Source organism: Lontra canadensis, unplaced genomic scaffold, assembly GCF_010015895.1.
Source record: "Lontra canadensis isolate GAN:19392208 unplaced genomic scaffold, GSC_riverotter_1.0 scaffold1, whole genome shotgun sequence".
In the NCBI taxonomy this organism is placed as follows: Eukaryota; Metazoa; Chordata; class Mammalia; order Carnivora; family Mustelidae; genus Lontra; species Lontra canadensis.
The window spans coordinates 70,990,551-71,005,634 of record NW_022630995.1 but is presented as its reverse complement, the minus strand read 5'-3'; the positions used below and the strand labels follow the sequence as shown (position 1 = coordinate 71,005,634).

The 15,084-nt window shown below is 41.2% G+C and overlaps 1 protein-coding gene across 3 annotated transcripts in view; it reads right to left on the bottom strand.

The window, feature by feature from the left end:
* SETD7 (SET domain containing 7, histone lysine methyltransferase) overlaps nt 1-15,084 on the bottom strand; it is a 45,321-nt gene that overhangs the window by 24,105 nt on the left and 6,132 nt on the right. For all 3 annotated transcript variants that reach the window (XR_004382648.1, XM_032857344.1, XM_032857337.1), the window contains exons 2-3: nt 12,973-13,102; nt 1,313-1,514 (exon numbers count right to left, since the gene is read on the bottom strand). Coding sequence is in view for 2 of the 3 variants with exons in the window: in XM_032857344.1 (XP_032713235.1) it covers nt 1,313-1,514; nt 12,973-13,102 (332 nt within the window). In the remaining variant the exon portion in view is untranslated. The remainder of the gene's footprint in view (nt 1-1,312; nt 1,515-12,972; nt 13,103-15,084) is intronic.

Here is a 15,084-nt window from a genome sequence, read left to right as displayed (position 1 = left end):
TTTGGGCATTATTTTAAACATGTTTTACAGTCTTCTTTCCTTAAGCCCTGTTCCCTAGAGTATAACCCGTTTTTAAAGAACAATAATGTGTAAGGAGATTTAGCTGGGGCTACTTTTCCTATTACACATGTAATAGATCATTTGTTTTTATTAACTTTTTTTAAGCATAAGAAGATAGGGTTCAGAGTAAGAAAAATGCTTTTGTATTTTGGCTGAAGCTCTGGAGGAAATAAAATATTACTATTATTATTATTTTTTTTTTTTTAAGTAAGCTCTATATCCCACACAGGGCTTGAACTGATAATTCCAAGATCAAGAGTTGCAAGCTCTACTGCCTCAAATCAGCGAGATGCCACGGACAAAATAAAATAGTAAACAAAATATTTTCTAAGGTTTATTTCCTGGCACATTTTCTGAAAATTCACTAATAACGGATGGGCTATTTGAGATGCAAACAATTAGAACATTAATTCCCAACCCCATGGGTTGTGCCACATCATTTTGCTCTAGTAAACTCCAAAAGTATTGGAAAATGTTATCAAATACTCAAAGGCAAGTTAATTTTAATCACCTTAATTTAAGCAACATAAGCCAAAAATCACTTATAAAGTCAGGAGTAGGGTTGTAAGAGCAACTAATAATAGTGCAGTACGTCCCTGAAGATGGGAGATTGCTGGGCCAGGTCTCCTGCATGAGAACCAGAATAAAATTAATAGCAACAATGAACTATTCCACCATCTCTTTCTATATACCAAAATAATATTTCTATATATACATATTTTTAAATATTTTATTTATTTATTTTTAACAAGAGAGAGCATAAGCAGGGTGAGTGGCAGGCAGGGGGAGAGGGAGAAGCAGACTCCCCGCTGAGCAGAGAGCCCCATGTGGGACTCGATCGCAGGACCCTGGGATCATGACCTGAGCCGAAGGCAGACACTTAACCGACTGAGCCACCCAGGCGCCCCCCCAAAAGAATATTTGTAAAAAGCATATATTTTTTATATTTATTAGTGGAACAATAAAGCCATTTAGTTTCAATTTATTTGAATCATGACTATTCATTCCTTTCCAGAACAACACCGAGGAGGAATGAATAGTGGCTGTGAGGACCCACAGTCTAGGAGGACAGCAAGTAACAGGGAGGGGCACACCTCAGCAGCAGCTGGGGGCTTCAGCTCCTGCAACTCTCCAGTTTCACAGATTCACATTTTCTAACACAGAGGATACATTTTACTCTTTATTGCCAGGAGCCAAAGCATCGGTTTAACCCATGTTACATTCCAGCAAAAGGAACAGTCACCAGGCTTACTGGGTAGTATATCCAGCAGACTCCATGCCGAATGTTATCCTTGTACTGCCCCTTGAAGATCAATCTCCCATCCGTGTCATACTCCTGGGCGGGCCCATTCAGCTCTCCGTCTACATATGTGCCCTGCAGCACGCCCCCGTCCTCATAAGTGTACACTCCCTGGCCCTGCAGGGCATCGTCCACATAATACCCCTCCAGGGTGCTGTGAGAGAAGGGAGAACAAAAGGGAACAGTCAGACCATGACTCCACTCTCTTAAAAGAAAGGATCACATGCAAGGAACTGCATGCCCAGCTCTGTTTCGCTGCTGACCCGTATTCAGTGCACCTCCTGAATTCCCCACATCTCTAGGAAAAATACTCCAGAGATGTGGGTGGGATTAGGGACAGGGGGGGATTTCATTCTTAACTTCCCAGTTCCCATTCACGTTTTTTCTCTGCTAGCAGAAATAAAGAGAACAAAACAGGTGGAAACTGAGAGACCAAGCCTCATCTAATATGTTTTCAAGGCTGATGCAGACCAATACCGGGCAAGAGAAATGGTGGCAGTACCCTTTTCATAAATAAAACACCCATGTTTAATTCCCTCAAGAGTGGTCCAGACATCACTGGGTTCTCAGGCTCTTTCAGATGGCCTGTATACAGTGGTCTTTAATAATACAATCGTGGTTTAGAATGTAAATATCTACATATTTATCGAAGTCATTAATGTATTACTTATGTGTGACAACCATAATTGATATCCAGTCAAAAGAATCCCTTCCATTTATCTGGATGATGTATGGGGATTTACTTAAGTATAGGCATGTGCACACGTGTGTGTGTGTGTGTGTGTACATGATCAGGGCAAATGGGGGCAAGTAAGGAAGACCTCAAGCTGAACCTTGTTAATATCATTAGCAACCTCATGGTGTTGAGACCCCTCCTTCCACAAGGAGAAAAAGAAACTCACAAGGGTGCGGCTCATGGTGAATTTACAAGAACCTCCCTGTCTCTCCCCTCCAAAGAACACTTTTGGCATTTCAATATGTTTTCAGGATTAGCTTCTCAAAGGCCATTATACCATGAAACTAACTTGACCAAAAATTTCTTCTCTGTACGGCCATTTGCAATAAGGGAAAGAGCAGCTCAAATAATTTTTTAAATTTAACATGTAAGATGTTAATTTAACATGTAAGATGTTTAACATGTAAGATGGTTTAACATCTGCAGATAGCACTCACCCATTAATTCAACTAACAAACATTTATAGGGTGCCTTGTAAGTAGCAAGCATTGTGGGAGGTTCTAGAGAGCACGAGGAACACGACAGCAGAGGCTGGCAGGCACATACTGTGTCATGCGAATAGATGGCATGCCAAGGGGCCACAGGGACTGAGGTAGCTGCACCTGGCTGTGCCTGCTAAAGTCTCGTCTTGCTTACCGAATGACAGAATGATCTGTGATCGTTAAATGAAAAGCACAAGCTAAATAACCGTAGCCTCTGATCACACTGTAATTACACTATGGGTAGTCTCCCACGGAGAGAAATCATTGTTTCAGTTTTGTTTGTACTACCAATGATAAACAGGCTGAATAAATTCATGAAGAGAATAGAGTGCACTTCAGCATAGCCCTTGCATAAATAATCAAAATTCTATACCAGTTGGAATTAATGAGATCCGACTCCCTCTATGGCCATTAGCCTCCCCCCATGGCCAAAAAAATAAAATTAAAAAAAATATATATATATGGTCATTAGGCTCCCCCCCATGGCCTGCCCCCCCCTATATATATATACATATATGTAACAACCTTGGGGAAGGATAGCTCATCAACTCACATAATGATATAAGAGTGCAAAAAACTACTTACTCACCTATCTTCCCATTTAGGTTGGCCAGATAAAATATAAGAGGCTCAGATAGGTTTCTGTGTTTGAGCAGAATTCTCCCGACACACGAGTCTGCCAATGTTTCTCAGGTCATGGTCAAATCCACAAAGCACAGGTCTTGGAAATCACTTAACAGTAATATGGACTTGCACATATTTCCCCCTAAGTAGCTTGTCCCATCCTCCCTTATACTGCGAGCCCATCCTTGCTAGTCTCGTAACACTAAGAATCACAGCTATTTCCCTCTGAGCCCAAATGACAAATGCGCACAAATGTCAACTCTTAAGGCGCTGGAGAGCAAAACTGATTGCAATGTTTTTCAGCACCTGCTTGAGCAAACAGCTCAGCTCTCTTGGCGGGTCTGTAGGATAGCTTGGATGAAATCTGATGACCAATGGGGCACATGATCTCATGAACTGGGGCCTCCAGGGCCAGAAAAATGATGAGGCTTTGACATCCTCTGTCACGGAGGAAACAAAATAAAAGTTTCTGGGTCTGGGGTCAAGGGTCTCACTGTTCCAACTTTTTCTTCCAGGGGAGGTTGGCAAAGCATGGCCCGTTGCCTGTTTTTGTAAATGCAGTTTACAGTCATGCACATTCCTTCCCCGCGTCCTCCAAGGCTGCTTTCCTCTCGCAAAGGCACAACAGCAGAGTTGCACCAGGCACTGTAGCTGGCCCAAAAAGTGGACATCGTTTACCATCTCACCCCATACCATAAAAGTTCACTGACTCTCGTTCTAGAGTCCCTGCTCACATAAGTTTATTCACTGGCCCCAAGCACACACACCTGTCTATATCTTACCTCCCATACCATGGTACCCTTGCTTCCACCTTTAAAACACAGGTAACCAAACGTTTTAAATCCCTGAGGACATAGTAAGGAAATCAGCTACGGGTCACATTCTCTCTTTATTTTTTTTCATTCAAAACAAAAATAACCTTGGGGGTAATAGTGAATATTCTTAAGCCTCTGGCATTTTTCTATTCAAAAAAGAAATATGCTGAGACAATGGCACTGTTTTGTGGCCGCTAAATTGTTAATATCAGAGAATATCAGAGAGGAAACTACATACAAGTGGCTTCCTCATCCTTCTTGCTGAAATTGGATGGACAGTTGTGTTTTGGAGCAAGTCTGCTCATCCTGGCTTAACTGGAGCCTGCCCACCCTCCCTGCGGAGCCCTGCTTCCCCCAGAGTCCACCCTGAGCAGTGCGCCCAAGCCACACTTCTCACTGGAGCCTCATCATGAACCATCGCAGAACTTTCCGGGTGTCTACCGGTGGTCACCTTAGTGCCCCACTTCTCTAACTAGATTGTAAGCCCTTCGTAGGAACAAATTAGGCATTACCCATCCACACATCCCTCCCAGACATGGGAACATAGCCTATCTTCAAGTGGTACTTCCGAAATGAAAGAATGGAAACGGAAACTGGGCTAATTTTGCTTTGAGAAGAGACGACTGAGAGGGAACATAACGATGTTACTCAAGGGCAGGGAGTACTCTTTCTACTTGTCAGGAAGTCTCTTTTCTTCATTTGTAAACTGCAGCTACTAACAGGGTTAATATATATCAAGTACTTAGATGATCTGGGACGTAGTGATGGCCCAAATAAGTAAGAGCTATTCTTATTAAGCATGCACGCTCATGGGTATGCTAATGAGCTTTCTCCTGAGAAACTGGGCTTTAAACAGCATCAGGGAAATAGTTATGAGATACTGGAGTAGTCAAAGACATTTACCAAAACTGCTTTAAATCTACTGAAAAAAAAACCAAACAAACCAACAAACAGGCAAGAAAGTGTCCTCTGTCTGGAATAATTTATGAGTGACCCATTACATGGCAGAAGGATGAAATAAATGCTTAAGTGAAAAAAGTAACATGTTTTCATTGTAAAACAAACCAAACCAAACCAAGTACCACAAAGATGTAGAAAGTAGGAATTCCCACTCCCCTTGCTCAGTTTGCCATATGCCACTGAAGGCTTTGTCCCCATTTACATATCATGCACTTTCCCACCTTTGTTGTTTCTGTTTTAATGAAAATGGGATCATATTATATATAGCATTCTTGACTGTTATTTCCTGAAGGCTCTTTCAACATCTTGGCAGATTCTTTAGTATGTTAAGAAACTTCAAAAATGGTCTTTCGACTGTTAGATTTTTCTGGCACCAGCATCGAATCAAGTAACCAGAAAATGTGGAGAAAATTAAAATATCAACTTTAAATTTCTTTCTGTACATATACACACAGACCATTGTTACCTGTTTTATCAAAGCTCTTGAAATTAAATGTGTGTAATAAATTAAATTAGGAAATCTAGCTTAAAAAGAAATTGGGAATTTTTATAATTATTTATCTAGGCTAACACATCTGCATTTTACTCAAATATTATTAAATTTTCTTTTTAAAATTCTCTTTAATATCTGAATACACAAAAGTGCTCTTAGGAGATGTGACAGCTTTGGCCTTTCCTTGGTATTCTGGAGACCAGGCTTTCCACCTTGTGAGGCATAAACTCTGTTCCCTTCCTTTCATCAGCTGTTGTAAAATAAGAATCAAGAGGAAAATTTTAAATGAATCATAATTCTACTTTAAATTCCCACTTCAAACCAGATTAAATTGTGACTCTTAGTATTAAAACATTGAACAATTATTTTGTGACAATATATATTACCTTTTTTAAAAAAACTGAGATGTAATTGACATACAGTATTATATTATACATTAGCTCTTAAAATATTGAAAAGTAAAGATAAAGAACATCCCCCACAAACCCAAACCATCTGCTCGGGCTCTCTCTGAGAGAAACGTCAACTTCTTACAAGGTGTGATAAGCAAGCTGAATGGAGCCCTACCACGCCTTCCCTGTGATAGAGTGTGTTGTCTATCTTGAAAGTTTTTTTTATCCTTTAGTAGAAGATCTGTGAGTCTGCAGGATCTGATTTTTATAAAGGTTCAAGATGACAGTAAAATTTCTGAAGAGCAATTAGTGAAACTGAGCTTTGCTCTCTAAAAATAAATCCTAAGGGGCACCTGGGTGGCTCAGTCAGTTAAGCACTGGACTCTTGATTTTGTCTCAGATCATGATCGCAGGGTTGTGAGATCGAGCCCCTTGTCTGACTCTGTGCTCAGCGGGGAGTCTGCTTGGGATTCTCTCTCTCCCTCACCCTCTGCCTCTCCCACCTTCTCTCCCCTCACCTAAAAACAAATAAATGAATAATTTTAAGAAAACTCTGCCAGCTATTGTTATCAACAAATAATAGTAACGGTAATAGTGAGAAATAATAATAAAAATCCATCCTTGATCTTGAGGGCATTGTGCTAAGAGAAATAAGTCAGACAAAGACAAATAGTGTATGTCCTGACTTACATGTGGGATCTAAAAAAGCCTAACTCATATAGAAACAGAGCAGAACAGTGGTGGCCAGGGGCTGGGGGCTGGGGGCAAAGGGGAGGCGTTCATCAAAGGAGACAAACTTCAGACTATAAGATGAGTAAGTTCTGGGGATCTGATGTACAGCATGATGACTATAATTAACAATACTGTATCACGTACTCCAAAGTTGTTAAGAGAGTAGATCTTCAATAATATCACCATTAATAAAAAGGTCATTATATCAGGGGGTGGAGGTGTTAACTAACCTTATTGTGGTAATCACTTCACCATATAAATGTATCAAATCAGCATGTTGTATACCTTACACTTACACATAGCATATGTTGATAATATCTCAATGAAGCTGGAAAAATGTAGATACAGAGCAACAGGAAACAAACCCAGGTTTTCCCATATGTGCCTCCTAGGTACCCTCCACGCTGCAAGGTCTTTACAGGTGTTCTCACTCGATCTTCAAAACAGCTTGAAGAAGTCAGTCTAATTATCCCCACTTTACAAATGAGGAAACAAGCTCACAAATCAGAGTTCTTCTGAGCTGCTTCTTTAAGTAAACTTCCCATCAATCTGCCAAGTTCCTACCAAAGTTGGTCAAGCCCTACAAGGAAGTAAATAAATTCACCCCAGCACTCTTTTGAACTTTTCACAAATAACAACTAATGAGTGACTTCAAGAAAACTTAAAGCAAACAAGAAAGGCAGTCGGGGTCAGGGCTATTTCCTGGCTCCTCGTTGGAGGAGAGTGATGGGTGTAATGAGAAAAGGAGGGCTCCGGGATTGAGCTCACTTTGGCTTAAATCTTAGCTCCAATACTCACTGATGGGTGACTGGGCAAGTTATTTAACCACTCTTTGTCTCAGCTTTTTTTTTTTTTCTTTTAAAGATTTTATTTATTTGACAGAGATCACAAGGAGGCAGAAAGACAGGCAGAGAGAGAGAAGGAAGCAGGCTCCCTGCTAAGCAGAGAGCCTGATGTGGGGCTTAATCCCAGGACCCTGGAATCATGACCTGAGTGGAGGGCAGAGGCTTTAACCCACTGAGCCACTCAGGCGCCCCTGTGTCTCAGTTTCTCATGCAGAATAGGATTTTAAGCCTACTATACAGCTTGTCCCTAAGGGAACGTGTTCAGTGTTGAACAGATGATAGGTATTCAAAGTTATCCATTTTTCCCCATTCCCTTTCCTTCTGTATGTCACAAAAAATTTTGCGTTAATCAGAACAGTTCATTAGAATACAGACAAATGTATTTGTTGAGCCTGGTTCCAGCAAAAGCTGGATGACTGTCAGAAATATAGAAAGAACTGTGGCTTGTGCGGGAGGCAGGAATACATGACTTCAGAAGTCCATTTCGGCTCCAATTTCCCTGAAATGTGACCAAGTATCTTCCAAAATCCAAACACAAGGAATCATGCATGGGCCTGTCACCAGGAAAATGTCAGCCTTTCTCAGTGGCTCATAGAATGGACAGCCTCGCTTACATTATTTGGCCAATGATAAATGACAAAAGGCCCTCTCAGCGGGACACATGAATGTAGCAATCAACACTAGGAGAAGTAAATAATACTTTGAAATCTGACTGACATGTTAAGGGGAAGCATCAATAATGTAAAAAATATGTAATTAAATGGATTACCTCACCTTTATCTCATAGTCAGGCTAAAAACCACATAATTCCCTAATATTACCCAGCCCAAAGCCAAGCTGCATTGAAATACCTCTTTCTTGTTATCATCCTAAAATTTCAAGTAGTTCTGCAAAATTACCTTTGTATCTATAAATCTTGGTTGAAATGAGAACAATTCAGAAAAAAAATGCACTGAAATGGACATCCAGAATTGGGATTAGCATAAAAATTAGAGATGTGTACCTCAAAGTACTCCACATGCTGAATACTTTCCCAATATGCCCCCTACCCAACCACAATCCAGTGGTGCCAGAGAGATCCCAGAACCACAGCAATGAAGCTCCTAGATCCCCTTCTTTTCACCGCATTAATGCCTTCATCTCAGGATCAGAGCAGATGTTAAGGCCCAATGACCTAATCTTAGTCTCAGGACATTTTCTTCATTTCTTTACAAAGGGGGAGAAAATGGAAAACAATAACTGCTTGAAAAGACAATTTAAAAAATAAGGTCGATTTTCCCATTCATTCCTAATTATTGGGATAACTTATCTGTTAAAGAATGACTGGTCTGACTTAAGCCAGTTTTAATGTTTTTCTGTTCTACATTTTACCATATAATAAATGAGAGACCCCACTGTTGAAGATCTCAAAACTAGCAAACATTCTAAGGCTAAGATAATAGTAAGGTACAATGTACATTTTGGCTATTTAAATTGATTTAGAAATAGCTACTTCCTTATTTTACCTTGAATATGTTTAATTAATATGCTTAAATTCTCTGCCAATAGTGGTTACCCCTGTGATGTGGGGGTGACGGCACAGAAAAAGGGAAGACATATTCACTTTTTACATTTATTCTTCTTTCGTTTGTTTAAAGATTTCCTTCCTTCCTTCCTTTCTCTCTCCCTCCCTCTCTTCCTTCCTTCCTTCCTTCTGAGAGAGAGCATGCATGTGCATGGGGGGGGGGGGAACAGAGGGAGAGGAACAAACAGACTCCCTGCTGAGTGCAGAGCCCAGTGCAGGCCTCCATTCCGGGCTCAAGCTCAGGACCCCGAGATCACGACCTGAGCTGAAACCAAGAGTCAGATACTTAACTGACTGAGCCACCCAGGAACCCCACATAGGTGTATTTCTTAAAGTCTGTTATTCTACCAAGTATTTGCTCTATGTGCAATTGAAAAATATTCTGCCTCTATCTAGGAAGTTGCCTAAAAAATTTAACAGGGCCATTTTTCCTCATGATCTTAATATTTAAAATTCTTATTCAGGATTATCATAGTCTATATAAAATAGAAAAGTGATTCTAGAATTTCCCTGCTATAAATCTGTGTTTGTTTGTAACCCTCTCATAAATCACATATGGAGCTTATGGCATAGACTGTGGTAATGGTTTCATGAATATATACTTACCTCCAAGTGCATCAAGCTGTATTAAATACGTACAGCTTTTTGTATGTGAGTTGTACTGTAAGTAAGCTTGCTTACAGAAATCCCACAGCCCCATTCAGGTGTCACATAAGATTAGAACGCACCAAGGCCAAATCTTTTGTCACGACACTTTGCAATTTTCCAGACAGGTTCCGGCAACTGCAAACAAATCCTCTGATGGGAACATAAGCCTGCATTACAGGTTTGGACAGCTTTTAAAAAACTCTCACAGAAACTTTCTGTTTCCTCACCTGCTATTTTAAAACCTTGATTTCAGCCCTTTTGGGGGAAATTTTTTCAGACTAAAGCTCCTGACTGGCAGTGAAAGCATAGGGTCCCCGCTTTGTTTTACCCAATACATCAGACTCTAAAAATTAGAAGCAGTTAATAGGGAGAAAAATTAATAGACAAACCTAAATTAGGGTACCATTTCATGGAGAAACAGCTGACTTCTCTATGACCACATCCTGCACCCTCCTTAAAAAGGCCCAGTAGATTCCATGGCCTTTTTTCAGTCTTAAGATTATCTCACTCATGTTTATGGCATATCCTTTTAACAAATGTCTCATAATACGCTCAGTATTGGGTTGAAGAAAGGAGGTGACAGTGACCTTTTGAGAACCTGTCATCATACCACTACATCATAAAAGCAGTGGTACGACTCTCTCCCCTCTAAGTGTTAGCCCCAATCTATCTGAAGAAGGGCACAACAGTAACCTCTTGAGGTCTGTGCTAATACCATCATTCTTTGATTCTATCTAACCTAAGTCTCTCCAGATGTTTGGTACATATAAAAACTAGTGAATTAGTGACTCAAAAAGGAAAAAAAAAAGGGGGGGGCAATCAATTTCTATTCCATTGATAGGTACTGGCCTCATGTTTCAATGGGACCCAGTGTTTCAGCTTTTTCACGTTGGGACACGCATGTGCAGGGCTGCAGGGGGACATGGGTAAATCTAGCTGCAGCTAGAAGTGACCCGCCTGACAGAGGGAGGGAGGGAGGGAGGGAGGGAAGGGCTTGGGAAGGGTCCGGCCTCACTCAGCTCCTCCCATGGCCAATAGGATCAGTATCTTGGAGCCAACACAGCTTATTCCTGGCACATTGGTGCGGAAGAGAAGTCTAGCCTTTCAACACTGCATGTCAGGTCTGGGGAGCAAGCAAGTCAGCAACATTCCCATCAGCTGACCCTGCTGCACTGTTTCCCCAGAGTCAATGACTGGCTGGGATCATCAGCTACCAGACATCAGTTACCAGAAAGCATGAGAGAGAGAGAGAGTGTGTGTGTGTGTGTGTGTGTGTGTGTGTGGTGAGGGTGGAGTGGGTGTTCTGGGTGAATTCTACCTTCTCTTTCTGTTCCCACACCCTTTTGCAAGGACTCTCTTTTTTTTTTTTTTTTTTTCTTTAAGTATCAAATTAAGGGAAAGTGCCATGAAGCGTAGCAGGTCAAACAGCTTCTGTCCTCAAGGAAACCTCTGTCCTCTAGGCGAAGTAAGACATTTGCACAAATATACATTTGTTGAATGAATAAAAGAATAACTGCCGCATGAGAGAAGAAGTAACACTTTTCCAGAAAAGAGGTATAAATAAACTGCTGTGAGAACAGGCAGGAGCAGCTACTCTCTGGACAGGCTAAAGGAATCGTGAGAGAAGCAAGCATTGATACCAGATCTTGGAAGAGTCCTGTGTGGGACTCTGGTGTCCATCAGGTATTCACAGGGGGGCAAAGGAAAGAGAGTGAAACATCTGGCCATTTAAAAGGTACAGTTTGTGGGGTGCCTGTCTGCCTCAGTCAGTGGAGAGTGCAACTCTTGATTTCAGGGTTGTGAGTTCAAGCCCCACGTTGGGTATAGAGATTACATAAAAGTAAAATCTTAAAAAAAATGTACAGTCTGTAAGCAAAGCTCACTGAAAAGAGATGTGGTGTGGGGTTGGGGAGCATAGGAAAGAGAAGGTTGGGATCAATAATGAAAATGAAATTGTACAAAAGTTCTGTGATAGATTTTTGCTACTTTCCTCATTGTATCAGATAACGGAGGGCCTGAAGAACTGTTAAAAACTTTAAAAACAACCCACTCCATCTACAGAAAAGGCATTCTGGTCACAAGCCAGTCCCTCTGTCACCCTTGAACTGTCAGCTTAGACATTTCCTTTCCCAGAGAAATTCAGAGGCATAGGAAGCTTTGGCTTATTACTGATGTCCAGAGCTTAGAAGCAGCGCTGTACCCCGCAGAATCTTAGAATCTGCTTTAGTTAAATCCATTTCCCTATTCTTCAATCAAGCGGGCAGAAAGAGAGCTGGCCTTCCCCTGTCTCTGAATTCCTCTCAGTGCTTGAGAAATTCACGTGGTCATTCTCGGTTTCTGAAACTGACATGGTTTAAAAGTAACAGTAGGAAAACTGTGCCCCCACAATTCCATCTTTTCTTGAAAGAGAAAGTCATTCCTGTGGTCATTCCCACCTATTTCAAGAGGGTAAGGAGCTTCTGCCTCATGGCATTCTCAGATGGGAGGTGAAAGCAAAATAACAAGAACCCTGCTGTGGAACATATTTTAGCTAGAGGCAGAGCATCAAAGGTAGCAATTGTGACGTCACCACAGAGGGACCACACATAATGACGGTCATCCCAAAGGGCAGCCTGTCAAACACCATGAGTCTGGAGTTGAACACCCTGTGTTCACCTGTCCCGTGTCTCCCTGGTTGACCTGTGATGAGGCAGCTTTGAAGAGCCTTGCTAAATGTTTTGTTGACCCGTCTCATGAGGACAGGGCATATGCTGAGAAAATTACGAAGCTGCGGAACCCACGAGGTGGCCGCATCATCCTTCAAAGTGTTTGAAGGAACCAGACCGTGACAGCAGAGAGAGAGAGAGGGCTGCAGGCACTGGAGTGTGTGTTGTCCTTGAAAAGAAGTGAGAATCAGTCACTACCTAAGCTGCCCAAGCTGGGCCCTGACAAAAACAACCCCCATCTGTGTGATTTCACAGGGATTCATTATGTGGACAAGCAGGTGAAATCCATCAAAGAACTGGGTGAGCCCCATAACTTATGTGTGCGTGATGGGAGCTCCCTGACTCGGGCACGACAGAGGAGCTGTGGCGAGCACAGCCTAGGAGGCAGTGATGAGGGACCTAAGCCTCAGGCTGACTCCCCAGAGGAGCACGAATGACTCCCTGGGTCCCCAAAGCAGTGTATAACTATTGGGGTGAATTTTGCCTCTTCTGTAAGAGGCACCAAAACATCCACTTAAATTCTTTCATTTGTATCATTCCTTCAAGTACAATAATTTGGTGACCCCCACCCCCCACCCCGCAACAAGACGAAACTCAACAAAACTGTGAGGGCTACCTGCCATCAAAGAAGAAGAACTTCCCTCGACCGTTCTTTTCTCCGTGAACAAAGTTCCCCTCAAATCTGTCTGTGGAGGAGTAGGTCACCGTGCAGAACCCGTGTGGTAATCCATCATCATCCAGGTGCCCTGGAGAAAGGGAAGCATACAGCAAAGCTTAACATCTTCAGTGAGCTCCCACCACCATGTCTGCACTCAGATCCTGCCAGCACGTTCCCTGAGCAGCCCGAGGGCCCCCTGCCTGCCTCGGGGGAGAGCACCTACCAAGCATTCTGTGCCCGCATCAGCAGTATCAACTGATCTGTTATGTACACTTTGTGAACAGGTTGGGGCTAGAGCAGAGGGACTTAAACAGATTTCAGACTAGGAAGCACAAACGAGCTGGCATTTTACTGGGGACTACAAGTTATTCCCAATAATAACATCTGCATGTTGCAATTTACCAAGTACTTCCCTACATGGCACTGCTCATATTTGGAATCAATGCCCCCAAACTCTCTTGCTTAATGAGATTGAGATAGCCCCATTTTATAGTCTATTGTAAGGTACTTTGTCTTTGCAGTAAGTTATCTAGTTGTAGAACTCAGTATATGATATAATTTTACAGATCATTATGTAGGAGGATGTGGAGGACTGCTAGCCGGTGTCTTTCGAAAACCTTACTGCTTGCTCTGTCATACTCACACAACAAGGGACACAGCCACATCTCTGAAACTGCCCTAATATTTATACATCTAACATTGTACTAACACATGAACTCAGAGTCCTTCTAAGCCTGAACTTCAACTTCAACTTGAACTTACTGCTTTCCTTTACAGTGTCTGTCAGCTTTGAATGTTTAGTAATAACATTGTCATTTACCCTCTCCCACTTTGTTCAGAGGGTTTGTGCTTTAAATGCAGCTGCAAGTATCCATGTGGTCATTTCGACAGTGATTTTGAACATCAGCAGCTCTGATACTGTGATCTTTAAATTGCTAGTTCTTCCTGGGTCACAGACTCGTATATTCCAATATTTATGTTTACAGTCAATGTTTAGGTTTTTATTATTATGTGCATATTTCACAAAACCCAGAAGTCACCTCATTGGTATCTCCCCAGTTATTCTGGGGAGCTAATTTTATGGAGGTGGCTGAAAATGAAGGCAGTAGTTAATCTCCTGGCTTTTTCCTGGGTTAATGACCTGGGTCATGGATGAAAAAGGTATGCAAGCATTAAACACGGTGTGCAATGCAGGGACATTAGACACTTAAATGGGGCTTCTAGATGGCTCACAGACATAAAGGTAAACACAAACTATACCACCACAGTGAATGCTTTAGTCTCCTAAAATGGTTTCTTCCAACATGATAAAAAAAAAAACAAAACACCCCTTAGAAGAGAGGTTAAGTAAGCGTTATTATGAACAACAAAAAAGCTCTCTATTTGTGTTATTGATTACATACATAAAACAACAATGAACAAATACACTGTTTTATTGCTACACTTGACTCTGTATGGAATGAATTATCTAGACTATTACAATAAAACGTGACTACTTAAATCACAATTGATATGGTTCCTTTCCTCTTAGCACAAATTTTTTTCTACAAAAGGCCAGAAAATTAATGGTTAGAAAGCAACCAGGCCATAATTGCTTTCTTCTCACTCAAAAATTAACTATACATGGCATGTTCAATGATACTCAAGTCATATGAAATAATTTGGACAATTATTTTCTAAATATGTACTGGTGACATTTCTCTCATTGAAATAAATTAAATATACTTTTTTTCTTTTCATTAAAAAACTCACTCTGTGTTTAGCTGAAAGCTTGCTTCTATGAAATGCTGGAATTAACATTTCTATGGATTTAGCATTCTACTTATGATTTAGGTATATCAGAATAATCATTTTAGCCTTATATTGAAGTGGTCACTAATTAGTTGAAAGTGCTTTCCCCACAGAAAAAAGTTCACATATTTTAAACTTTAAAATGTTAATGTTTGATGAAAATTTTTATGGTACTTCAGATGAAGAGATCTATTATAGTAAACATGAACACTAAGGAGGAAAAAAAACAGTGTAAAAATTTCATTTCCACCTTCCCTCATTCATGACAGTCCTGTCCTA